The sequence below is a fragment of the Lithobates pipiens genome, unplaced genomic scaffold, assembly GCF_037356315.1.
Source record: "Lithobates pipiens isolate NorthernLeopardFrog02 unplaced genomic scaffold, aLitPip1_a1.2 Scaffold_23, whole genome shotgun sequence".
Taxonomy (NCBI): domain Eukaryota; kingdom Metazoa; phylum Chordata; class Amphibia; order Anura; family Ranidae; genus Lithobates; species Lithobates pipiens.
Window position 1 is genome coordinate 170,778,001 of NW_027507785.1, and position 26,948 is coordinate 170,804,948.

General features: G+C 43.2%; 1 protein-coding gene across 3 annotated transcripts in view; it reads right to left on the reverse strand.

Moving 5' to 3' along the window:
- The window catches only part of FIRRM (FIGNL1 interacting regulator of recombination and mitosis), a 387,122-nt gene that overhangs the window by 199,729 nt on the left and 160,445 nt on the right, over window positions 1-26,948 (reverse strand). For all 3 annotated transcript variants that reach the window (XM_077452604.1, XM_077452605.1, XM_077452603.1), the window contains exons 10-12: window positions 9,898-9,962; window positions 7,093-7,241; window positions 6,527-6,656 (exon numbers count right to left, since the gene is read on the reverse strand). In XM_077452604.1, the coding sequence (XP_077308730.1) occupies window positions 6,527-6,656; window positions 7,093-7,241; window positions 9,898-9,962 (344 nt within the window). The remainder of the gene's footprint in view (window positions 1-6,526; window positions 6,657-7,092; window positions 7,242-9,897; window positions 9,963-26,948) is intronic.

Here is a 26,948-nt window from a genome sequence, read left to right on the forward strand (position 1 = left end):
ACATTTAAATGCCCATCAATGCAGCCTTATCAGTGTCCATCTGCAGCCTTGTCCATCATTGCACCCTTGTCAGTGTCCATCTGCAGCCTTGTCCATCATTGCACCCTTGTCAGTGTCCATCTGCAGCCTTGTCCATCATTGCACCCTTGTCAGTGTCCATTTGCAGCCTTGTCCATCATTTGCAGCCTTGTCCATCATTTGCAGCCTTGTCATGCAGCCTTGTCAGTGTCATTTGCAGCCTTGTCATGCAGCCTTGTCAGTGTCATTTGCAGCCTTGTCATGCAGCCTTGTCAGTGTCATTTGCAGCCTTGTCATGCAGCCTTGTCAGTGTCATTTGCAGCCTTGTCATGCAGCCTTGTCAGTGTCATTTGCAGCCTTGTCATGCAGCCTTGTCCATCATTTGCAGCCTTGTCATGCAGCCTTGTCCATCATTTGCAGCCTTGTCATGCAGCCTTGTCCATCATTTGCAGCCTTGTCATGCAGCCTTGTCCATCATTTGCAGCCTTGTCCATCATTTGCAGCCTTGTCATGCAGCCTTCTCCATCATTTGCAGCCTTGTCATGCAGCCTTGTCCGTCATTTGCAGCCTTCTCATGCAGCCTTGTCCGTGTCATTTGCAGCTTTGTCATGCAGCCTTGTCAGTTTTTTTTTTTTGCAGCTTTTCCTTTTAAAAATGGCGCCGCCGAGATACAGAGGCGGATGTCCTGTGTATCTCTGCGGTTCTCGGCAGCTGTAGGCCACCTTCGGGCGTTCTCGGCAGCTGTAGGCCACCTTCGGGCGTTCTCGGCAGCTGTAGGCCACCTTCGGGCGTTCTCGGCAGCTGTAGGCCACCTTCGGGCGTTCTCGGCAGCTGTAGGCCACCTTCGGGCGTTCTCGGCAGCTGTAGGCCACCTTCGGGCGTTCTCGGCAGCTGTAGGCCACCTTCGGGCGTTCTCGGCAGCTGTAGGCCACCTTCGGGCGTTCTCGGCAGCTGTAGGCCACCTTCGGGAGTTCTCGGCAGCTGTAGGCCACCTTCGGGAGTTCTCAGGCACCTGGGCGAAAGCTGCAGACAACGGCCGAAGGCGGCTAAAAGCCGCCCAGAGGCTCACAACAGCGGGCTATCAGCATATACCACCCACGATTATCCCCCGATTTTAAGGGGGAAAAAAGTGCGTGTTATACGCCGATAAATATAGTATTTAAAAAAAGCAGTATGGTCTTACTGCGGCCATACAGCAGCTTCAAATTAAAAACAAGAAGAAAGAAAAAAAAAGGGGGGTCATTCTTAAGGCACAGAGATGTACCTTACAATTGTTCTTAGCACTTTGCTTGCTTTAAGACTTCATAGAAAGTTAAACCTCATTCATATGTCAATGAAGGGAAGAAACAAGTGTTAAGAGGGGGACAAGTGTTAGGAGGGGGACAGGTGTATGGAGGAATTGCCCCTGCTGAGACACTGTATTTTGACGGAGGTACTGCAGTCAATATATAAAAATGTTCCTTCTGTTGAGCAGGGACTGCCACATACTGATCAAAATTTGTCTGGTCCTGGCTGAATTTTGATCAGCATTTGGTCAGCTTTAGAGTGATTCACATAGGAGGCATACACCCTTTCACTTTAGAAATAGGACAAGCTGGCCTCAATCAATTGTACACAAATTGCTTTCGTGTATACCAGCAGCAACGGGCTTTAAACTCTTGGCGGCGTCATCACAAAAATATGTGGCCTCTCGGCGGGCTTGGGATCGGGAAATTTGCAATCACGTGACTGGCCGATCATGGAGTTCACATGATCATAAACCACGCCTCCCAGCATCTAAAACCCCTAAAGGGCTGGGGGGGGGGGGGGCGCCGATGCCAAGGGGTTAAAGCATTTGCTACCCTATATTACTGATACAGTTGTGCTTACATACCCTGGTAGAAAAAATAAAATAAAAAGGAGATTGCGCTATGGTTGAAGCAAATATTGTTGGTATAAGCTGCCTCTACCCAATATCACCCAACGGATGAAAATAAACTAGTGAAAAAAAGGAAAAGTAGACCTGGCGCTATACCTTTAAGTCAAACTATAGTGAAACCAAATAGTAATTGTGCTCCTTGCAAAAAAACTGTATAATAGAAAAATAAAATAATAAAATGAATAATAAATTGAAATAAAAAAAAAAAAAAATAGGTAAGGGGTGAAAATCCACAATACAAAATAGGAAACTCAGTAATTGCAAATCCCCTAAATTGGGGTTGATTTAAGTGTTACCACATGTGAAGAAAAAAAAAAAAACACAACTTTTATAAATTTATATCTATAATGTTAGTGTACACGTATACAAATAAATCCCTTTTACAATCACACTATAAAAAATCTTCAACATAAATGCTTGTGAAAAACAATGCATATAATAGAAAAGGGTAAAGTCAGTCAATAAATCGCCAGAAAGCATAAATGCAAGAAAACGCTGATAGAAATTCAAAAGGTCCCAAAGAATGTAGAAGTAGACTGTGCAGAAGATGTGTGACCACTAGTAAAAGATCTTCCCGATGCATGTGACAAATATTGATATTGCCCTCCCCAGATACCCTGCTGGGATGGGATAGCCTCCACAGTGTGAGCCCCTGTGTCGCTGTGTGACAGTTCTCTGGGGGGTTCGTTTGTCATCCGCAACTAGCTGTAGCGGCCGGCAGATGGTTTTATGCATTGACGTTTTCACTATTATATAAATGTGAGTACAATATTTTTAATTTAATAAAATCCTTTTGAAAAACGGGTCACACTATGGATATTCCTCTTTTCCATGGGAGAGTCCCAGTGATATTTTCCCAGCGGATGACAAACGAACCCCCCCCCCCCCCCCAGAGAACCGTCAAACAGCGACACAGGGGCTCACACTGTGGAGGCTATCCCATACCCTGGTAGAATTTATGATTTCTTGGCCATTTTTCAGAGAATACGAATGAGAACACAAAAACATTTTTCACTTATGGTTACAGTTTGGCTGAAGCCATTTATTATCAATCTACTGTGCTTACTCTTTAAATCATAATCACTACAGAAATTACCCAAATGACCCTGATCAAAGGTTTACATACCCTGGTGATTTTGGCCTGATAGCACGCACACAAGTTGACACAGAGGTTTGAATGGCTATTAACCACTTCAATACAGGGTATTCATACACCTTTCTGCCCAGACCAATTTTCAGCTTTCAGCACTGTCACACTTTGAATGACAATTGCGCAGTCATGCTATAATGTAACCAAACTAAATTTTTATCTTTTTGTTCCCACAAATAGAGCTTTCTTTTGGTGGTATTTGATCACCTCTGGGATTTTTATTTTCTGCTAAACAAATTAAAAAAAGACAGAAAATTTTGAAGAAAAAGTTTTTCTTTGTTTCATTTACAAAACTTTGTAAATAAATTTTCTCCTTCACATATGGTCACTGAAGGGGCTGCACTGATGGGCACCGATGAGGTGGCTCCAATGAGGTGGCACTGATGAGGTGGCATTGATGGGCCCTGATGATTGGCACTAATATGCGGCACTGATATGTGGCACGGATGGGCACTGATAGGTGGCACAGATGTACTGTAATGTATGTCACTGGTGGATGCCAAACAGTGACAAACAAGAATGCCTGCCAATCAGTGACGCCCATGGTGGGCACTGATTGGTATCCATTGTGGGCACTGATTGTCATCCCTGGTGACCTAGGGTGTCGTACCTGGTGTTTACATCCCTGGTGGTCCTAGTGGTGTCCCTGGTAGTCCAGTGTGGGCATCCTGGGGGGGACTGCGTTGACAATCGATTAGCACAGACCCCCCCTGTCAGAGGAGCAGCCGATCGGCTCTCGTCTGACAGACGCGATTGAGGAAGAGCCGATCACCGGCTCTTCCCGTTTACACTGATCAGCTGTGATTGGACACGGCTGATCACGTGGTAAAGAGTCTCCGTCAGAGACTCTTTACCTAGATCGGTGTTCCAGGGTGTCAGACTGACACCCCACAACAACGATCGGCGAGCAGGGGCTCTATATCCTGAAGACGTCATATGGCGTCTGGTCAGGATATTGAAACCACTTTGCCGCCGTCATTTTGCTATATGATGGGCAGCAAGTGGTTAAAGGTAACCATCCTCACCTGTGATCTGTTTTCTTGTAATTAGTGTGTGTTTGTATAAAAGGTCAATGAGTTTTTGGACTCCAGACAGATCCTTGCATCATCCAGTGCTGCTGACGTTTCTGGATTCTGAGTCATGAGGAAAGCAAAAGAATTGTCAAAGGATCTGCGGGAAAAGGTAGTTGAACTGTATAAAATAGGAAAGGGATATAAAAAGACATCCAAGGAATTGAGAATGCCAATCAGCCGTGTTCAAATGCTAATCAAGAAGTGGAAAATGAGGGGGTTCTGCTGAAACCAAACCACGGTTAGGTAGACCAACTAAAATGTCAGCCACAACTGACAGGAAAATTGTTCGGGATGCAAAGAAAAACTCACAAATAACTTCAGGTGAAATACAGGACTCTCTGAAAACATGTGGTGTGGCTGTTTCAAGATGCACAATAAGGAGGGTATTGAAGAAAGATGGGCTGCGTGGTTGAGTCACCAGAAGAAAGCCATTACTACCCATATACCACAAAGTATCCTGCTTACAATACAAACAGTACAGAGACCAGCCTCAATTCTTCTGGCACAAAGAAATTTGGAGCGATGAGATCAAAATTGAGCTTTTTGGCCACAACCATAAACACTGCATTTGGAGAGTCAACAAGGCCTATGATGAAAGGTATACCATTTCTACTGTAAAACACAGAGGTGGATTGCTGATGTTTTGGGGATGTGTGAGCTACAAAGGCACAGGAAATTTGGTCAAAAGTGATGGCAAGATGAATGCAGTAGGTTATCAAAAAATACTGGAGGAACATTTGCATTCATCTGCCAGGAAGCGGTGCCAAAACACAAGGCCAAGTCGACCCTCATTAGCTATAGCAGAATAAAGTGAAGATTCTGGAGTGGCCGTCTCAGTCTCCTGACCTCAATATCATTGAGCCACTCTGGGGAGAACTCAAATGTGCAATTCACGCAAGACAGTCCAATAATTTAAAGGAACTTGAGGCTTTTTGCCAAGAGGAATGGGCAGCTTTACCATCTGAGAAGATAGAGAGCCTCATCCACAAATACTACAAAAGACTTGAAGCGGTCATTGATGTTAAATCAATATGTATGGTGCAAATGTTATTGGAATATCATCAAAATGTATTTTATTTTAGTAATTCAATTCAAAAAGTGGAACTCATTTTATATACATGTTATATGCAGATGATTATAGCTTACAGCTAGCGGATACCCAAAATGAAGTATCTCAGAAACTTTGAATACATAAGACCAATAAAAAAAAATAAAAAAAAGGATTTTTAATACAGAAATGCTGGCTTACTGAAAAGTACAGTATGTCCATGTTCAGTATAGTATGTACTCAATACTTGGTCGGGGCTCCTTTCGCATGAATTACTGCATCAATGTGGCATGGTGTAGAGGCGATCAGCCTGTGGCACTGCTGAGGCGTTATGGAAGCCTAGGTTGCGTTGGTGTGTTTATCCAATCCAACACAATGTTGAATGTGTGTTTATCCACTTGCCGACCGCACACTGTAGCTTTAATGCACAGAATTTGCTTTTACGGGTTGGGGCGTACTGGCTGTGCTGTGATAAGTCAGAGTTCAAGCCGATCAGTGGGCATCGGCCAGTTGATGACCACGGTCACCCACTGATCGGCAAGGAGAAAGACAAGGAGCTTGGTCAATGATTACAACATAGAGCTCTGTCCTGTCAGAGGGGGATGTGCTGGTTTTTGTTTCCTTGCAAAGCAAAAGCACCACATAATACACACAAACACTAGAGAAGGGTCCCAGGCGTGTTTGAAATCCCACATGCCCGTTCCCCCCCAGGAAGCCAACACTGGACACGGCTAATCACAGGCAGTGAGACATTTCCCAGTTTGCAGCTGCACAGATCGGGAAATGTCTCCCTGCCTGTGATTAGTCGTGTCATGTGTCTGCCTCCTGGTGGTATTGGGCATGTGGGATTTCGAACACGCTCAAGCCCATCTCTAATAAACACTGGTTAGCACACATTTAACCCTTTGATCACCCTAGATGCTTAACCCCTTCCCAGCCAGTGTCATTAGTACAGTGTATATTTTAGCACTGGAGCAGTGTCAATTAGTGTCAGATTTCCACCATTTTACTTTTTGTTTACAGCGCAAAAAATTAAAAACCCAGTGGTGATCAAATATTATCAAAAGAAAGCTCTATTTGTGATATAAATTTATTTGTGCACAGCGTTGCATGGCCACACAATTTTCAGTTAAAATAACGCAGTGCCTTTTAGCAAAAAACGGTCATAAAATTTGGGGAGGGTTAAATGTTTCGGAGGTCAAGTGGATATAGAAATCAAGTAAAGATAACCTTTTTATTTCCAGAATGGTCAGTCTAATGGGATTCTGATATTAGAAATCCCTATTTAATTTATGGTATTGTATTATTTTCAATGTTACCTTTGTTTTTCCTCTGGAGGTTTGTTGCTGGAGCACCACAAAATCTGCACATCTTCTGGTAGAGTTGGAAGTTTATCCAAAATGCTTATTAGAAGCAGACAATTGGGGAACTGTTGTTCTCGTGGAAGTTCTGATTATGAGGATGGAATAATGTCAATTAAAAACTGGACATAAAAACACCTACAGTGGGGCACTATTCCTTCCACTGACACCAATTATGGGGCAAAATACTCCCCACTAACAATGGTGTACAATTCTTTGCACCAACAGCAATTCTTCCCACTGACACCAATGATGGGGTACTATTTCCCCCCAATGACACCAATGATGGATCACTTTTCATCCTGCATTTGACCATGGATGCTATGCAATTTCTTTTATTCCCACTCACCACCCAGCCTGAGGTGGTTTTATTTACTCCCACTGATGCTTTGAAACTTTCTACCCCCACTAGCAACAATCTTGCCCCCTAAAGACTGAAGGACAGTAGCCTGGCCCTTTGTTAAGACAGCTTGGGGACCTCTATTCTAGAGCACCATTCTTTATACAGTAACAAGCATTCATACCTTGGGATTCATTAAGAACCAAGTCCATAAATGGCCTGAAGGATAAAATCTGGACAATGAGAAGATCAATAGCCACAAGAAATACATTTGCAATCTCATCCTGATGAATATCTGAAATAGGCACAGCATATAGACTTGGCGGAAACATGCTAAGGAAAAGGAAAAAAAAAAAAAAAAAAAAGTTACATACATATTAGTATCCGATTCCATTATGCACTTTTAGGAAAGAATCCAGGCCTTTTTTAAAACAATCTATTGAGCTTAACAGAACCAGCTCTTCAAGGAGTCTATTCCACATTTTCACAGTTCTTACTGTGAAGAAGTCTTTCCACATTTTTTGGATTAGATCTCTTATCCTCCAGACGTAAAGATTGACCCCTTGTCCTCTGTGATGACCTGAAGAGCTCAACATCAAGTTCACTATATGAACCACTTACGTATGTACTTATACATGTTGATGATTTCTCCCCTTAATCTCCTCTTCTAAAGAGCGAATAAATTCAAGGGAAATCTTTCCTCAGCTCCTCCGTGCTTCTTATCAGTTTGGTTGCCCTCTTCTACACTCTCTCCAGTTCCCAAATATTCTCTCTCTAAACTGGTCCAAAAAAAAACTGAACTGCATATTCTAGATGAGGTCTTACTAATGATTTGTACAGGGGAAAAATTATGTCTCTCTCTCTGGATTCTTTACCCCTCTTAAAACAAGAAAGAATTTTGCTTGCTTTGGGAACCGCAGCTTGGCATTGAATGCTATTATTAAGCTTATGATCTAACCGAACACCCAGATCCTTCTCCGCCATTGATCCCCTCCAGTTGTATTCCCCCTAATATGTATAATGCATGCATATTCTTAGACCCCAAGTGCATAACTTTACATTTATCAACTTAAACCTCATTTGCCACATAGGGGTCAATTGACTAAGAGTTAAAGGGGTTGTAAAGGTTTTGTTTTGGTTTGTTTTTTTTTGCTTGTTTTTTAATAAGAAACATGTTATGCCCTGTACACATGGTTGGACATTCCGACGGAAAATGTGCGATCGGCTCTTGTTGTGGGAAAATCCAATCGTGTGTGGGCTCCATCAGACTTTTTCCGTTGGAATTTTCGACATACAAAGTTTGAGAGCTGGATCTAAAATTTTCCGACAACAAAATCCGCTCGTTTAAATTCCGATCGTGTGTAGACAATTCTGACGGACAAAGTGCTACACATGCTCAGAATAAATTACAAGACGAAAGCTATTGGCTACTGCCCTTTTTATAGCCCCCGTCATACGTGTTCTACGTCACCGCGTTCTGGTTGGATTTTCCGACAACTTTGAGTGACCATGTGTATGCAAGACAAGTTCTGGCCAAAATCCATTTGATTTTTTCCCTTTTTTGTTGTCGGAATGTCCGACCATGTGTACAGGGCATTATACTTCCCTCCTCTGTGCAAGGGTTTTGCAGAGAGTGGCCTGGTCCCTCAGTGGTGCTCCTAGTTCCTTCTCTTCTCTATTGCCCCTACAGACACAGACAGCAGGACTTGGCCTCACCACTGCCTCACTGGATTTGATGGACAGCAGCGGGAACCATTGGCTCCCGCTGCCATCAATCTATCCAATGAGGACCTGAGACAGCGGCTAGAGCTGCTGTGCTTGTCCTTGTCGCTGGAAAGATCAGGTTCAGGTAAGTACAAGGGGGACTCTGGGGGCTGCTGCACTAATGCTTAGAACCAGACCCTTATCCAAGCATGCAGCTGACAGGTCGGGGGGGGGGGGGGGGGGGGGACAAGCGCCACCCCTTCTGAACCATACCAGGCCACATGCCCTAAACATGGGGGCCACCATGCCCCAAAGTACCTTCTCCATCTTGATGGGGAAAAGGGCCTCATCCCCACAAGCCTGGCCGGTAGTTGTGGGGGTCTGTGGGCAGGGAGTCCCTGGAATGTCCCAGATCCCCCCTATGTGAATGAGTATGGGGTACAAAGTTTCAAAAAGTAATAATAACCCAGAGACCGTTTTTGACTATCCCTTTTAAAAAAACGTCCCCTCCGCTGTAAATCCATTGTCAATCACACCACCCCTGAAAAAAATCTCCGCTCACCGATGGCCTCCTCCGCCATTTTACAGTTCTTATATAGGTGACGTCACAAGGGGGCGGTGCCACCAGGTGACGTTGCCTGGTGGCCCTGGGTTGTGGGGATGAGGCCCTTGTCCCCTTCCGATGACATGTTGCTAAGCATGCCCCCTCCTGGGATAGGCAATGTGCACATTCCAGGAGGCACAGGGAGGATAGGGCATGTCACTCGCTTAGATGAATGACAAGCATGGGGGGCGGTTCCTAAACCTGTGGGAGGAAAGGAGTACTTGGGAGAAACTCATACAAGCACAGGGAGAACATGTAAACTTCATGCAGATAGTGCCCCGACCAGATTTCCTGTTCAATAACCGTTTTGAAATAGGGACCCCAGTGCTGCAAGGCAAACCTGCTAACCAAGCCACCAGCTTGCATCAGTTTTTTTTTCCAGGCTAAAAAGATTTTCAGCAAGTACAGAAAAAAACCTGTTGATCTCGCCAAATTGTAGTGCCATGATCAGTACTCTGAGGAGAACCCTCTGTCAGAATACAACAGTGTAGCAGGGATGATTCCTAAACCCACTTTGTATGTTTGGGTAGGGGAATTATTATTTTTTTTTAATCAGTTAAACAGCTGATGAAAAAAGAAAAAAAAAAGATCCAATTATTGCCAGCTTAAAGCCATGGCAGAGAATATTACAACACACCAAAGCTGAAAATAATTGTTTGTTCTGTATGGAAAGTTTCTTACCTATATATTTGAAGATATAAATAATGCAGATGAACACAAGATTCAGACAAAAAAGGCATAAATTCCTGAAATAAATTACAATTTATTTAATCAAAATTTCACGTTGTTTATCACAAGGTAAAAAGAAATGTAATAAAAATCATATTCCAAGTACAGAACTTTTGTGGCAGAAGCAAATGGCATAAGCTTCACCTAGTTCAAATACAGTACTAAGTTTAAAAGATTACAGTTTGAAAAAAAAAAAAAACTAAAATAGAATGACATCAATATTAGGTGCAGACTTCAGTTTACAGGCTTGGAGGATTTGGAAATCCTCTCCTTCAATATTTTTCTTGCATCAGTAATGTAAAACAATCATATCCCAAATGCTCTACTTTGGCGACAAATCCAGGGACTTGACACTCGTTAATTTAATTTTGTTAAAGTACAGGGTTTGGCATTATATTGCAAATGTGCTTAGGAATAAAATGCCAAAATAAATTACCTCTTTGCTGATACACAGTCTGACAAATATAGTGAATACAATACAATTAGTACATTACAATGAATCAAGACAGTGAACTCCATTCACAAAGCAATATCTACTGCTTTAAGAAATGCGGTAAAATACCTTATTGCTCTTTTAAGTTTTTTGGCATTCACACAAACACACTCTTAAAATACCGCATGTGATATTTTTCTGAAATATGCAGTCTTTATCTCATAAAACCATGCAGCATTTTATCTCATGGGATATCCAGTGGAAAATTAGAACCCCTGTCAGTTTTTATTGCTAAGAGGTAAAATGCTTTGAACCTTACAAAAAGTCAGCATATGTTTTAATACAAGGTGACTATAATACAAGTCAAAGGGAAGCTGCTTTCGCAGGTCACATGTGGTGCATCAACAACTAAGTTCAATGAACCAAATACAAAATATCTTACAAATGTCAAATATCAAAATGAAAATGGTATTAAAAAATAAAATCACACACTTATAAATACTATCTTCTACAAAGCTGTCTTTTTATTGGTGGAAGAAGGATAGATAGATAGATATATATATATATATATATATATATATATATATATGATATTTTTATACAATTTTCATTAACTATTTGACTTTTATAAAGATATTTTGTATTTAATTTTAACTTAGTTGTTTTTGATGCGTCTCCTGTGAAAGCAGCTTGCCTTTGACTGGTATTCAGTCACCTTTTTTTCTTTTGTAGAAGTATAGTTAAAAGAAAAAACTTTTTTCCTTTGTTTTGGATTGGGTGGAGAGGGAAAAAACCTACAGGGGTTCCAGCCCTCCATTACTCTATCCAAAATGAAAAAAAGTTTTGCCCTTAGTTGCATGTTCAAGCAGCCTTTTTCGACAAAGAACCCCCCCACCCCCCACCCCGAAATAACTTTCCAGTCTCAGGAAACGCCTGCCAAAAATTACTATAGCTACGACTCATGATACATTAGTGTGATGGTCAGTGGGAAGAATGCTCCTTACAGATTTATCTCCTTACAGAAAGCTAAAATAAAATCAATGTCATCAGTGGGAACTTGTCAGTGAGCAGATAGCTCTAAAAATAATTGTGAAAAAGTAAAAAAGTATATTCAATACATATGACATGTTCTAACAAGGGATTAGACCATTGTGATATGCATTTACATTGCATTATGTTTGGAGTGATTAGGAGGTTTTCGTCAGCAAATTATGCACATCAGCCCTCAAAATTTCGCCTGCTCGCATTTGGCGAGTGGAAGCTCGTGGAGAGGGAGAGTGTGGAGCAGAGGCAGACTGGGCCGAGAGTTTCCAGGGTGATCGCTTCTGGCCGAAGTGGTGTGGTCATCAGAGCAGCCCGGACAGGGGGCTCCTTGCCCCCTGGGCCACTCTGATGCCATGTAACAAAAAAAAAAAAAAAAAAAAAAAAAAAAAAGGGTGCACCGCTTTTGCCAGAAGCGATCAGCAAAGAACGTATCAGGAGGATCTGGTGGCCGGATCGCACAGAGCGGGGATCTCCCACTGAGTCACAGCTTAGATACGAATAGCCGGCCATTGGCAAAGTCCCGCCTTCTGGACCATCTACTATGATAGAATAGCACACTGGTCCAATGCTGGTCCAGGAGGCAGGACTTTGACAGCAACCAGCTATTCATATACAAGCTGTGTCTCAGTTGGGGGGGATCCCCGATCTGAGCAATCCGCCCGCCAGATCCTCCGGATTCCTTCCTGCTGCATTGATAGGCACGGATGAGGCTGCACTGATGGGCACTGAAAAGGCTGCACTGATGGGCACTGAAAAGACTGCAATGATGGGCACTGAAAAGACTGCAATGATGGGCACTCAAGAGTCTACACTGGCGGCCACTGATGAGGCGGCACAGAAGAGGCCGCAATGATGGGCACAGAAGAGGCCGCAATGATGGGCACAGAAGAGGCCGCAATGATGGGCACAGAAGAGGCCGCAATGATGGGCACAGAAGAGGCCGCAATGATGGGCACAGAAGAGGCCGCAATGATGGGCACAGAAGAGGCCGCAATGATGGGCACAGAAGAGGCCGCAATGATGGGCACTGATAAGCTTTGTTACTATTGCTAATAGTTATTTTTGTAACTTAATTATAAATAACACATTTAACAGTGTAACTTTATCATTTATGAGGGCTTATTTAAGGGCAAGGTAGGGGTTGGGTGGGGCAACTGGTGGCGAGTAACTCTTAAGGTCTTGGCTAGTGGCTCAGGACTTGAAATGTTGAGCCCTGGTGTATGTGATTGTATATACACAACTGGCGAAATGACAAGTGAAAATAGTTAGATTTTGCTACATGTAATGTAGAAGGTGGCATTTACTAAAGGCACACAGACTGAACACTTTGCAAGTACAGTTGTTCCAGAGCTTAATAAATGAGGGGGAGCTCTGCTGACTTCCATCATCCAATCATGTTCAAGCAAAAATGTTTTTCCTTGAATGCGATTGTGGCCACTTTTAGCTTTATCTCATTTACTAAGCTTTGGAGAAACTTGCAAAGTTCACAGTCTATTTGTTCTAAAGTAGAACTATAGGCAAAACATTTTATTCCATTATGGATAGAGTAAGCAGGGGGTTATGACACCTGTAAGTTCTTTTATTTGCCATGTGTCCCATTCGGAAGATTTACCCTCACTTTCTGTCCCATAGCTAAACCAGGAAATGAGAGGAAATCATTACAAATTAAAGGAATCTCTTGTGGCCCCCCAGGTCACCAGAACCAGGGTCCCCATTGGAAAATTTCCCCTCTATTACTGTTCTGCACAACCCAACCTTTGGAATTTTCTTTTACTTTCACTTTTTATGATAATGGTAAACAATACAAATAGAGAGGGTGAATCTCCCCAACGAGGGGACTGACAACAAAAACTGGACAGGTGCTCTAATCCACCTCCACTTTGTCCAAAACAGAAAAAGTTTTTCCTTTAGTTATACTTTAAATAAATCAACCTCAATGATTTCTATATTTCCATTATTAGGCTTCTAAGCATTACTGTTGAGAGAACTGATCCAAAAAGGCAGTGACTACTCAAAATTGGTTTATATTTTTTTTTATCTCTTTTTCCTTACAATCACATCATGAAACACACATTAAAAAAAAATATTCCAAAATACATACTACAATAACAACATGTTACATTCCATAAACAAAAGAAAGAAAAAAACAAACAAATCCCTAATATACAACTTCTCTCTCTCCCTTTCCTCCACCCCTCCCCTCCATGAGCTCCCCACACCAATCCTTCCTTCTTGAGCCTTAACTATTCTATAGCTAGTGAGTAGTCTGTTAACCCTTATACTTACATCTGATCCCAAAATAAATAGTGTCAAACACGGTAGTATCAGCCATGGTTCCCACATGTCACTGAATTTAGGCTGTGCACACGCGGTTGGACTTAACGGCAGAAAGAGTCAGACGGAATCATTTAATCGGATATTACGATCGTTTCATAGTTAGTTAGGTTGAATAAAGACATCAGCCCATCCAGTTGAACCTGAGTGAGTGTGTACAATTGTCCCTATCCCTGTACATTGCACACACGTCAGTCCCTACCCTCAAGGAGCCCATAATCCAAGGTCCCCATTCATATACTAGGGCCAATTTTGGACAGAAGCCAATTAACCTCTTGAGATCCGTGCTATAGCCGAATGACGGCTACAGCGCGGACCTGCTTTGCCGGGACGACGTCTATTGACGTCGTCCCGTGCACGAGCGGCCTGCGTGCCCCCTGAGGGGTGCGCGCGGCGCGCTCTGATCAGCGAGTCTATGAAACTCGCCTGATCACCGATTGGAGCAAGGGGTCGATCCCGACCCCTTACCATGTGATCAACTGTCAGCCAATGACCGCTGATCACGTGATCACAGCAGAGCCGGTAATCAGCTATTTTTCCTCCTCTCGCCGATCACGGCCAGATCATCAGTGCCCACCTGCCCCCTGCCAGTGCCACCTAATTATAGGAAACGTGCCACCCATCAGTGCCATCTATCAGTGCCCATAATCTGCCTCAACAGTGCTGCACCTCATATGCCACATATCCGTGCCCATCAGTGTCATCTACCAGTACCACCCATCAGAGCCAAGCAGTGCCACCCATCAGTGCCACCCATCAGTCCCATCTATCAGTGGTACCCATCAGTGCCCATCCGTGCCACCCATCTTTGCCCATCCGTGCCGCCTTATCTGTGCCCATCAGTGCCGCCTTATCTGTGCCCATCAGTGCCGCCTTATCTGTGCCCATCAGTGCCGCCTTAACTGTGCCTATCAGTGACCACCAGTGCAGCCTATCAGTGCCCACCAGTGCCGCCTCATCAGCGTATTTCAATGAAGGAGAAAAATTACCCGTTTGCAAAATTTTATAACAAACTATTAAACATGATTTTAAATTTTTTTTATTTTGCATTTGTTTAATAAAACTCGCAACTGTAATTAAATACCGCCAAAAGAAAGCTCTATTTGTGGGGAAAAAATGATAAAAATTTAATTTGGGTACAGTGTTGTATGACCGCGCAATTGTCATTCAAAGTGCATCAGCGCTGAAAGCTGAAAATTGGTCTGGGCAGGAGGGGGGTTTAAGTGCCCAGTAAGCAAGTGGTTAACCTACCTGCATGTCTTTGGATTGTGGGAGGAAACCGAAGTACCCAGAGGAAACCCACGCAGGCACAGGGAGAACATGCAAACTCCAGGCAGGTAGTGTCGTGGTTGGGATTTGAACCAACCCTTCTTACTGCTAGGTGAGAGTGCTAACCACTACACCACTGTGCTGCCCAAGTGTGTGGACTTCAGCTGACTTTTTTTGGGGAAAATGCTGACGGCCCTAGAAATAGAAAATGTTTTAAATCTTTCAGATGGAATCAATTTCTATCGGGAAAACCGTTAGTCTGTATGCTGTTCTGACGGACCAAAAACGACACAAGGGCAGCTATTGGCTACTGAACTTCATTTTTCTAATCCCATCATACGTGTTGTATGACACTACGTTCTAAACGACTGGACTGGTGTGATCTTATGTAGGCAAGTCCGTTTCAGTGGAACTCCTAGTTTATCCTCACAGAAAAATCAGCTGCGTGCACGCAATATTAGGCCCCTGTTCTTATACACCTGCCATTTCTTTAGCAATACGTCATTTACCTGTATCCACCATTCCTCATATATATATAGGGCTTCTAGGGGATATCCATTTCATTGCCATCAGTTTTTGTGCTATAAATAGCATCCTGTTAACGGGTATCCTAATTACTGGGGTGTATAGTTCTTTATCTAATTGTTCTAACAAACATTCTGGGATCTACCTGTACCTGGGTTTGATACGCCTGATTAATGATTTCTACCACATTCTGCCAATATCTGAACAGTTTAGGGCAATTCCAAAGCATATGCATTAGGTCAGCAGATACTCTTGAACATTTTGGGCATTCCGACGTATCCTGCCTCCCCCATTGGTATAATTTAGCTGGTGTCCTATACGCTCTATATATTATATACAATGGATTAGACATTGCTGTGATACTAATACAGACTGTACAAGATCCAGTGTACACTGCCATGTTTTGTCTATCATTTTTCCCAAGGTCTTTTTCCCATCCTCTTCTGGCTAAACTATTTGCCTTCTGTGATTGCTCAGTCAGGTGGCCACAGAGTGGAAATTAAACTCCTTAACCGGTATCTTTGCAAGAACATCCATAAATGGCATGTTTTATACCTTGACTTTTTTTTTATCTTTAACCCCTTGCCAACCAGCACACAACGATGTATGTCAGCACAATGGTGCGGCTGGGCAAATGGGCGTACAGGTCTGATCTCCTTTTAATCGCGGCATTGTGGACGCACGCCGGCACGTACTCTGAGCGTGCCCGTGGGTACCACAGACTCAATGTCCTCCAGGGGCCCACGATCATGTCACAGAGCGGCAGAACGTGGAGATGTCTATATAAACAAGGCATTTCCCTGTTCTGCCTAACATGACAGATCTACTGCACCCCGTCATCGGGAGCAGTGATCTCTGTCATGATGTAGTAAGCCCATTCTCCCCACAGTTAGCATCACTCCCTAGGACAGTTAACCCCTTGATCGCCCCCCTAGTGTAAAACCCCTTCCCTGTCAAGGTCATTTACACCATAATCAGTGCATTTTTATAGCACTGATCGCTGTATAAATGACAATGGTGCCAAAATAGTGTCAAGTGTCCGATCTGTCCGCCATAATGAAGCAGTCAGGATAAAAGTCGCAGATCGCCGCCATTACTAATAAAAAAATTATAAAAATGCCATACACCTATCCCCTATTTTGTAGACACTATAACATTTGTGCAAACCAATCAATATACTCTTGTGATTTTTTTTTTACCAAAAATATGTAGAAGAATACATATCGGCCTAAACTGAGAAAGAAATTTGTTTTTTTTATATATTTTTTGGGGATATTTATTATAACAAAAAGTAAAAAATATAGATTTTTTGGTAAAATTGTCTTTGTTTATAGTGCAAAAAATAAAAACCGCAGATGTGATCAAATACCAACAAAATAAATCTCCATTTGTGGGGGAAAAAGGATGTAAATTTTTTGTTTGGGTGCAGCGTCGCACGACCACGCAATTGTCAGTTAAAGCGACGCAGTGCCATATCGCAAAAAGTGCTCTGGTCAGGAAGGGGGTAAATCCTTCCAGGGCTGAAGTGGTTAAACAGACTTAATATGTTATCTGTATAAAGCTGTGCAGAATATTTATCCTCTTGTCGCCATACTCCAAACCCTTTTAATCTGCCTATTTCCTAATACAGGGGGGAATAGATTGAAATATAGAAAAGGGGGGTCAAGGTGCGCTATGGAAGTGAAATTATGATTAAACCCAAAATGTGAGACCTTATAAACAAATAACAGTTGACGTGGGAATGAGGGGCTGCCACTACCTAAAATATCCAACCCAAAGGTTGAAAAACATAAACAAGTATAAAGAAGGGTAGTTATGGCGCTCTCCTGCTATTATGTCTACTCAGTGTCTACAATAACCGTGCCTTATTATTAAATTATCCACTAGTGACTGACATATAAAAATAAAAAATATAAAAATCCTTATGTGCAATTTACAACCAACAATATACACCGTGCTTAGAAATATATGACAAAAATGCTATTTAGATTATCACTAAATTACTATATACTGGTGCAAAAATTCAATATACTTTCTATAAAAATACTTGTGTGCGTTTTTACTAATGTGCGTTTTTACTAATCACATGATGAGCAAAGTGCTAAGTGCCTAAAATAGTGCCACAGATTCAATAAATGCAATAAAGTGCTACGTGCTTCTATAAATACAGTGCTTTATATTCAATAAAAAGTCGCTATAAGAAATTACAAAAATGCAGATGCAAATTGATAAAAATGTCCAGCAGCAGAAAAATATCAGAAAGTCCTATCTGGGACAAAAAGTGACAGTGTGCTTCAGTGCTTGGTGACTTCCTGGATTGCAACCGGTGCGATTCCCATGCATAAAGACAATAATCCGCACTCACCAGCTCCCCTGCCCCTTGAGGGGTTAATGCGCCTCCACAGTGTAAGCCCCTGTGTCGCTATATGGAGCTGCTTCAGTTGCCATCCAGTAGTATCCCTCATTAAAAACAAAATGATGCAAACATAGTGTGATCCCGTTTAAAAACAACATTTTATTAGGTGTATAAGAGGTTACTCACAAACCGAAGGGTAAAAACAATGCCTCAGTATATTTTCTGCTTACAGCTTTTGAATTCACCGCCACCACCGCCGTAATGAGAGAGTGTACACCTTAGGCCACGCCCTACGCGTTTCGTCATTGGACGTCGTCTGGAGCGGCCATCTTGGTGCTCCACTCTCTTAATATAGGGTGTACTTCTTGTACGGCGCATGTGCGAGCGCATGAACGCCATTTTTCTTACAGGCATAGGATGTTAATTGGACACACCTATTGATGATCTGGCATTTACGCAGATCCACAGTATGTGTTGTGAATGATGAAGGGACCAGAGAGCAGGTGGAGCTTGCGCAAATCCACATACTCTGCTGTTATTAAAAGAATGGACTCAGACACAACCAGCGTATGTGTCATTTCTTAAAATAGGCGGCTTTATATTTTACGTGTGCGGTTTTATAAAGCCGCTTATTTTAACCACTTTCAGACCGGACCAATTTGCTGGTCAAAGACCAGACCACTTTTTGCGATTCGGCACTGCGTCGCTTTAACTGACAATTGCGCGGTCGTGCGACGTGGCTCCCAAACAAAATTGACGTCCTTTTTTTCCCACAAATAGAGCTTTCTTTTGGTGGTATTTGATCACCCCTGCGGTTTTTATTTTTTGCGCTATAAACAAAAATAGCGCGACAATTTTGAAAAAAACGCATTATTTTTTACTTTTTGTTATAATAAATATCCCCCAAAAATATATAAAAAAAACATTTTTTTCCCTCAGTTTAGGCCGATACGTATTCTTCTACATATTTTTGGTTAAAAAAAAATCGCAATAAGCGATTATTGATTGGTTTGCGCAAAAGTTATAGCGTTTACAAAATAGGGATAGTTTTATAGCATTTTTATTAATAATTTTTTATTATTTTTTTTTTTACTAGTAATGGCGGCGATCAGCGATTTTTATTGAGACTGCGACATTGTGGGGGACCCATCGGACATTTTTGACACATTTTTGGGACCAGTCATTTATACAGTAATCACTGCTATATAAATGCAGTGATTCCTGTGTAAATGACACTGGCAGTGAAGGGGTTAACCAGGGGGTGGCAGTGTAGGGGTTAAGTGTTCCTAGGGGTGCGTTACTAACTGTGGGGGGGGGTTGGGCTTTCATTTAGTGAACACTGATCTCTGCTCCAATCACATGGAGCAGAGATCAGCGTCACTAGTTGCTAGGCAGAATGGAGAAATGCTGTTTACTCTGCATTTCCTCCATTCGGCCGCTCTGCGAGACGATCGTGGGGATGCCCGCGGCGATCAAGTCTGCGGGTCCCGCGACCGCACTCACGGGGGTCCCGACCAGCGCGGGAGCGCGCCGCTGGCGGCGTGCTCCCGATGGCAGGGCGGCATTGAATATTGGACGTACCTGTACGCCAATATGCCTGCCCGTGCCATTCTGTCGACGTACATCGTCGTGCGCTGGTCGGGAAGTGCTTAAGAAATGACACATACGCTGGTTGTGTCTGAGTCCATTCTTTTAATAACAGCAGAGTATGTGGATTTGCGCAAGCTCCACCTGCTCTCTGGTCCCTTCATCATTCACAACACATACTGTGGATCTGCGTAAATGCCAGATCATCAATAGGTGTGTCCAATTAACATCCTATGCCAGAAAGAAAAATGGCGTTCATGCGCTCGCGCCGTACAAGAAGTACACCCTATATTAAGAGAGTGGAGCACCAAGATGGCCACTCCAGACGACGTCCAATGACGAAACGCGTAGGGCGTGGCCTAAGGTGTACATTCTCTCATTACGGCGGCGAATTCAAAAGCTGTGAGCAGAAAATATACTGAGGCATTGTTTTTACCCTTCGGTTTGTGAGTAACCTCTTATACACCTAATAAAATGTTGTTTTTAAACGGGATCACACTATGTTTGCATCATTTTGTTTTTAATGAGGGATACTACTGGATGGCAACTGAAGCAGCTCCATATAGCGACACAGGGGCTTACACTGTGGAGGCGCATTAACCCCTCAAGGGGCAGGGGAGCTGGTGAGTGCGGATTATTGTCTTTATGCATGGGAATCGCACCGGTTGCAATCCAGGAAGTCACCAAGCACTGAAGCACACTGTCACTTTTTGTCCCAGATAGGACTTTCTGATATCATTTTTCTGCTGCTGGACATTTTTATCAATTTGCATCTGCATTTTTGTAATTTCTCTTATAGCGACTTTTTATTGAATATAAAGCACTGTATTTATGTATTTATAGAAGCACGTAGCACTTTATTGCATTTATTGAATCTGTGGCACTATTTTAGGCACTTAGCTCATCATGTGATTAGTAAAAACGCACACAAGTATTTTTATAGAAAGTATATTGAATTTTTGCACCAGTATATAGTAATTTAGTGATAATCTAAATAGCATTTTTGTCATATTTCCAAGCACGGTGTATATTGTTGGTTGTAAATTGCACATAAGGAATTTTAAATTTTTTATTTTTATATGTCAGTTACTAGTGGATAATTTAATAATAAGGCACGGTTATTGTAGACACTAAGTAGACATAATATCAGGAGAGCGCCATAACTACCCTTCTTTATACTTGTAATAGATTGAAATATAACTATACTGCATAATAAGTCTCATTTCCTGGCAAACTTTATGTACGAGTCCCAGGATAGGACCCTGTGACGCACGAAGTTACCCAATCCTTATGGAGCTATCAAATGATATTGTGAGGATCTGCTCAAAAGTATCGATATAGACAGGATCTGTCCAATCCATCACTCCCCAATCCTGCAACCTGTTGGAGTTGTGCTGCTAAAAAATTAATTTTAGAATTTGGAACGGATAGGCCCCTCTTGTCTTTGGGGAGTTGTAGTGTATTCAGCTTAATTCTAGTATTTTGCCCTTTCCAAGGCAATGTTCAAAAAAGGGAATCTATTTTTATTTTTTTTAAACCATTTAAAGCGGAGGTCCACCCTAAAATGGACCTCCGCTCTTTGGAATCCCCCCCCCCCTCCGGCGCCACAATTGGCACCTTTCAGGGGGGAGGGGGGTGCAGTTACCTGGATAATCCAGGTAACTGCACCCACTTCCGGGATAGCTGTCTGCGGAAAGGGGCAAAGATTACGCCCCTTTCCGCAACTGCCCGCCCCTTTGCGCAAGTGCCCCGCTGCCTGCTGGGAAACACACAGTTCCCAGAGGCAGCGAGGACCGTCCGGATTGCGCCGCGCGGCTCGCGCATGCGCAGTAGGGAACCGGGAAATGAAGCCGAAAGGCTTTATTTCCTGATTCCCATACCCAAGATGGCGGCGGCAGGACCCGACAGACGACCTAGCGATCGGCTTCGGGTGCCGACATCGCGGGCGCGCTGGACAGGTAAGTGTCACTATTTTAAAAGTCAGCAGCTGCAGTATTTGTAGCTGCTGGCTTTTTAAAAAAAAAAAAAAAACGCGGAGTCCCGGTGGACTCCCGCTTTAAGCCAGTGGTTCTCAACCTTCCTAGTGCTGTGACCCCTTGATAAAATTTCCCAAGTTATGGGGACCCCAACAGTAAAATTATTTTCATTGCTCCTTCATTGCTGTAATTTTGCGACTGTTATGAATCAAAATATAAATATCTGATACGCAGGAGCCATCATTGCGCACAATTCCAAAAAAAGATAATTTAGCTTAAAATGACAGATGTACACTCACACGATAGGGTGGTGTTAGATCGGCACCAGGTCTATCCAGCAATTCGACATACAGTTCATATACGCTGCTCCGTGCTGGGAAGCCAGCGTGAGTTCCAAGCCTCATTTTCGTTGTTGGTCAGGGGCCAGATGTGACATCAGCATCGCTCCACTAGCTTCAAAGCTTCTTAATGACGCATATTTAAAGTAAAACACATTGAGGCTAGTGGAGCGATGCCGGCGTCACATCTGGCCTATGACCCGCAAAGAAAATTAAGCTTGGAATGCACATCGGCTTCCAAGCACAGATCGGCGTATACAAACTATGTCGGATTGCTGGATAGAATTAGAGGCGGTCTAACACCCTATCATGTGAGTGTACATCTGTTCATGTTTTAAGCTAAATAAATTATCTTATCTGGAATATTGCACAATGATGGCTCTTTATATTGCATGAGTATATAGGTGGAGAATACATACCGCTGGATCTTCTGAGGCATCTTTGGAGTAACCAGTACAAATGATTGAAAGACCCATGTTCTGATCAGGCCCTTATTATATCGTATTCTGGTGATTGCACAATTCAGAAGGTGGTGGCACATCACGGGTGTTTGGGTGCTATACACTTTGTATATCTAGCACTGGCACAGAATAACCACTTCTGAGGAACCAACTGAAACGTTTATATATAAAATTATATGTTTTGTTCCATTTTTTTTTCTTGCACAGTCAGGTCACGCTGGACTTATTTATTCACAATCTATTGATTGATCGGGCTGGTGGCACACGGTACTAATATGTTTTTATTAATTTGTATCTGACTTACCTACCTACGACTTACTTACTCAGGTGCTCCATCAGAATTAGCAACCCGTCTAATGTGGAAAGGGAAGCGGCGTTCCGTTGCCGCCATCTTGGTACACTCTGCAGTAAGGCTACAGTTAGAAGTCGACAAGCGGACATCTTTTTACACCCACCGAAGTCTTGCATTTTACGCTAATTTTTACCAGTAAACTGAGCTATACTTTATAAGCCTTATATAGTTTACTGGTAAAAATAAGTGTAAAATGCATCACTTCCGCTGGGTCTCTCCTCTCCCGAAAGTGACGTTTCACTGGCCGAGACAGATCCAACATTACTATGTGTACAGAGTCGGGTCTGTCCGAATTGGATCATCGTTCGCGACCCCCTGGTAAATCAGCAAGCGACCCCCCAGGGTGTCGTGACCCCCGGTTTGAGAACAGGTGATTTAAGTGGTATCCAGATCGGTGAATTGTGTAAAAAAAAGTAACTGTGAGGCCCAAAACATTTTTATTAAACTTGCACGCTCTACCACTGATAAAGTTAATTTGGTCCATACTCTTCATCTTAAATTCACTCTACTCTTCATCTTAAAATGTATCCAACATAGGGACTAAGTTATAGTTTATATATTCTCTTATACAAGAATAAACCTGTATACCTATTAAAAAAAGATGCAACTACCCGACGACGCGTTGTGCGGCGACTTATATAGAGACAAGGGGCGAGGTCACCGGGTGATCTCACATGGTGACCCCGCCCCCTATGATGTCACAGTCCCAGCATCCTCCAGGACCGTGACAAAGGGAGGGCTCACCATGTGACATCACCCGGTGACCCCGCCCCTTGTCCCTATATAAGTCGGGCACAACGCGTCCCCAGCATTATGGCCGGAGAGTGCGTTGTGTCAACATCAGAAGAAGGAAGAAGAAGCAGAAGAAGTATAAGGCGACGGCGACAGCAGACTGGGCCAACGCTAGTAAAAGAGCTGGAAGAAGAAAGCGGAGGCCCGGCAAGAAGAACCGAAGAGCGTAACAAGACCCCCTAAGTGGGAAGAAGACCCCCCGGGCGGCGACCAAGAAGAAAGCCGGGCTCCTCCGCTACTAAAAGAGCTAGCAGAAGATAGCGGAGGAGTCTGGCGAGAAGACCCCCGAAAGACGGAAGAAGGGAAGACCCCCGGAGCTGTCTAATAAAGTATTTTAACCACTTCCCACCTGGCCAATGCACATATACGGCCGGGCGGGAGCCGTCTACTTCTGATAGGACGTTCAGGAACGTCCATCAGAAGGAGCGGGATCGCGCATCTCAGATCGGCAGGAGGGCTCTGTGATTGGCCCTCCTGATCACATGACGGCCTTGTCCAATCACGGCCGTCATGTGATGTAAACAAACAGCCGGTTGCTAGGCAATCGGCTCCTCCTCTCCTCACACAGAAGTCATCGCTGGGGAGAGGAGAGCAGATCGCTGCAGCCGGCTGATGATCAGTGACTATGAGCTGTTTTTTACAGCTTTTTACTCACTGATCACCAGTCTAGTGTAAACACAAATCACCACACAGTGTAAACACACCACACAGTATAAACACAATGTCCCCACACATGTCCCCAAAACACACATGTCCCCAAATAATAAATACACATGTCCCTAATAATAAAAACATGTCCCCCACATATGTCCCACTAAAATCACATGTCCCAATGATTATCTGCACACATATGTACGTGATCACCTGCACACATATGTACATGATCATTTGCTTACATATGTCCGTGATCACACAAACCAATTATTATACACTTAACAGAATTTTTTTTTACCAAAAACATGTAGCAGAATACATTTTGGCTTAAATTTATGACAAAATGTGATTTTATTGGATTTCTTTTAAAATAGAAAAAAGAAAATATTGTTTTTTTTCCAAATTTCCGCTTTTTTTGCGCTTATATCGCAAAAAATTAAAAATGGAGTCGTGAATAAATACCACCAAAATAAAGCTCTATTTGTGCGAACAAAATGATAAAAATTTCATTTGGGTACAGTGTAGCATGACCGCACAATTGTCACTGAAAGCGCTAGAGCGATGAAAGCTGAAAATTGGGCTGGGAAGGAAGGGGGCGAAAGTGCCCTGTATTGAAGTGGTTAAAACCTGTGTTGTGTTTTAAGTACACTTTTTCCCCAGGTGAATGGGTACAATGTGCCCCATACTCATTCACATAGGGTAGGGGGCCGGAATCTGGGGGCCCCCTTATTAAAGGGGGATCCCGGATTCTGATAAGCCCCCTGCCCGCAGACCCCGACAACCAGTGGCCAGGGTTGTCGGGAAGAGGCCCTTGTCCTCATCAACATGGGGACATGGTGCTTTGGGGTGGGCCACAGGGCCCCCCCTTACCCAAAGCACCTCCCATGTTGAGGGCACTCGGCCTGGTACGGCTCAGGGTGTGAGGGGGCACTCGCTTGGCCCCACCCCCTTTCCTGACCAGCCGGGCTGTGTGCTCGGATAAGGGTCTGCTGTTTTTTTTCAGTGTAGGGCTTCCCTTTTAAATCCATACCAGGTGACAGGGCTAGGGAAGTGTCAATCTCGCCAATGAAGGAGGCAACATTCACTTCCTTTGCTAGTTCCATCTACATGGAGCCCCGTTCAAAATGAACAGACTTTTCTCCGTGTGTGGGCAAGTTGTTCATTTCAAAAGTCTGGCGGACTAGCACACAGTCGGGCGGATTGTCCGGCGGACTAATCCGTACTCGGCATTAGAGTTATCAAAAAAAAAAAAAATGGTCTCATGGTCTCGTCCTTAACAGTAATCCTTAACTTGGCCAGATATAACATTCCATATGTTATTTGAAGCTTGCAAAGACTCTAACTTCTATATATTCGGCCCTCATTTTTTGTATTTCAATGGAACAATAATAAATGGGCGTGGGAACTTTCCATGAGGAGGGGGTCTTGATGGTATCCTATGTGCACGCTTAACAGAAAAAAGTTAGGCAAAATGCTTTTTAAAATGCTTTTTTCTATAGCATTTCTTCCTTCTACCTGTTCCAGGAGACCCAGTATCCTCACACCGCCCAAAGTGTCGGTGATAAAACGCTGCTATTACCTCCGCTAGCAGACGAGAAAGGGTTAAAACTGCCAGCAATACGCCGCAATAGCGGCGTTTTGCCGGCGGTATTACAGCGCTGCCCCATTGATTTCAATGGGGAGCAGCAGTGGAGGAGCGATAAACACACCACTCCTTCACCGCTCCAAAGAAGCTGCTGGAAGGACTTTTCCCTTACGTCCTGCCAGTGCACCGTTGTAGTTTGAAAGCCCTCGGGCTTTCACACTACAGACAATTATGCAGCTTTTTAGGGTGGATTTCAGGCGCTATTTCTAACGCTATAGCTCCTGCAAAACGCCCTGGTGTGAAAGGGGTCTTAGATCACGCTGCATAAAAGCCAAGGTGTCTTCAACATTACTAATTCCATCTTCCACAGCAGTTGTGCACTTTCGCACCTTTTTCATATCATGGCATATAATAGTAACTTCCACGCGTAAATACTGGAACTGAATTGATAGAGTAATCAGTGAGGTATTGCATATCTGTAGTGCTTGGAATAAGTCTTTTAAAGATGGCTCTTCCCCCTGTGCATTTTGTATAGTCTCTTTATTAACAGATTTATTTCCTCTCCTCCTCGCTTCCCCTCTCCATAAACATCAATCCCCTATTACTCTGCAGACATAGATGCCAGGATTTGCTCCTGAAGATCTTGCTTCTCCAATATCTGCGCAAGTAGATACAATGCCTTGCGAAAGTATTCAGCCCCCTTGAACTTTTTAACCTTTTGCCACATTTCAAGCTTCAAACAAAGATATAAAATTAAAATTTTTTGTGAAGAATCACCAACAAGTGGGACACAATTGTGAAGTGGAACAAAATCTATTGGATTTTTGAAACTTTTTTAACTAATAAAAAAATGAAAAGTGGGGCGTGCAAAATTATTCGGCCCTATTGCGTTAATACTTTGTAGAGCCACCTTTTGCTGCGATTACAGCTGCAAGTCGCTTGGGGTATGTCTCTATCAGATTTGCACATCGAGAGACTGAAATTCTTGCCATTCTTCCTTGCAAAACAGCTCTAGCTCAGTGAGGTTGGATGGAGAGCGTTTGTGAACAGCAGTTTTCAGCTCTTTCCACAGATGCTCGATTGGATTCAGGTCTGGACTTTGACTTGGCCATTCTAACACCTGGATACGTTTATTTGTGAACCATTCCTTTGTAGATTTTGCTGTATGTTTGGGATCATTGTCTTGTTGGAAGATAAATCTCCGTCCCAGTTTCAGGTCTTTTGCAGACTCCAACAGGTTTTCATCTAGAATGGTCCTGTATTTGGCTGCATCCATCTTCCCCTCAATTTTAACCAT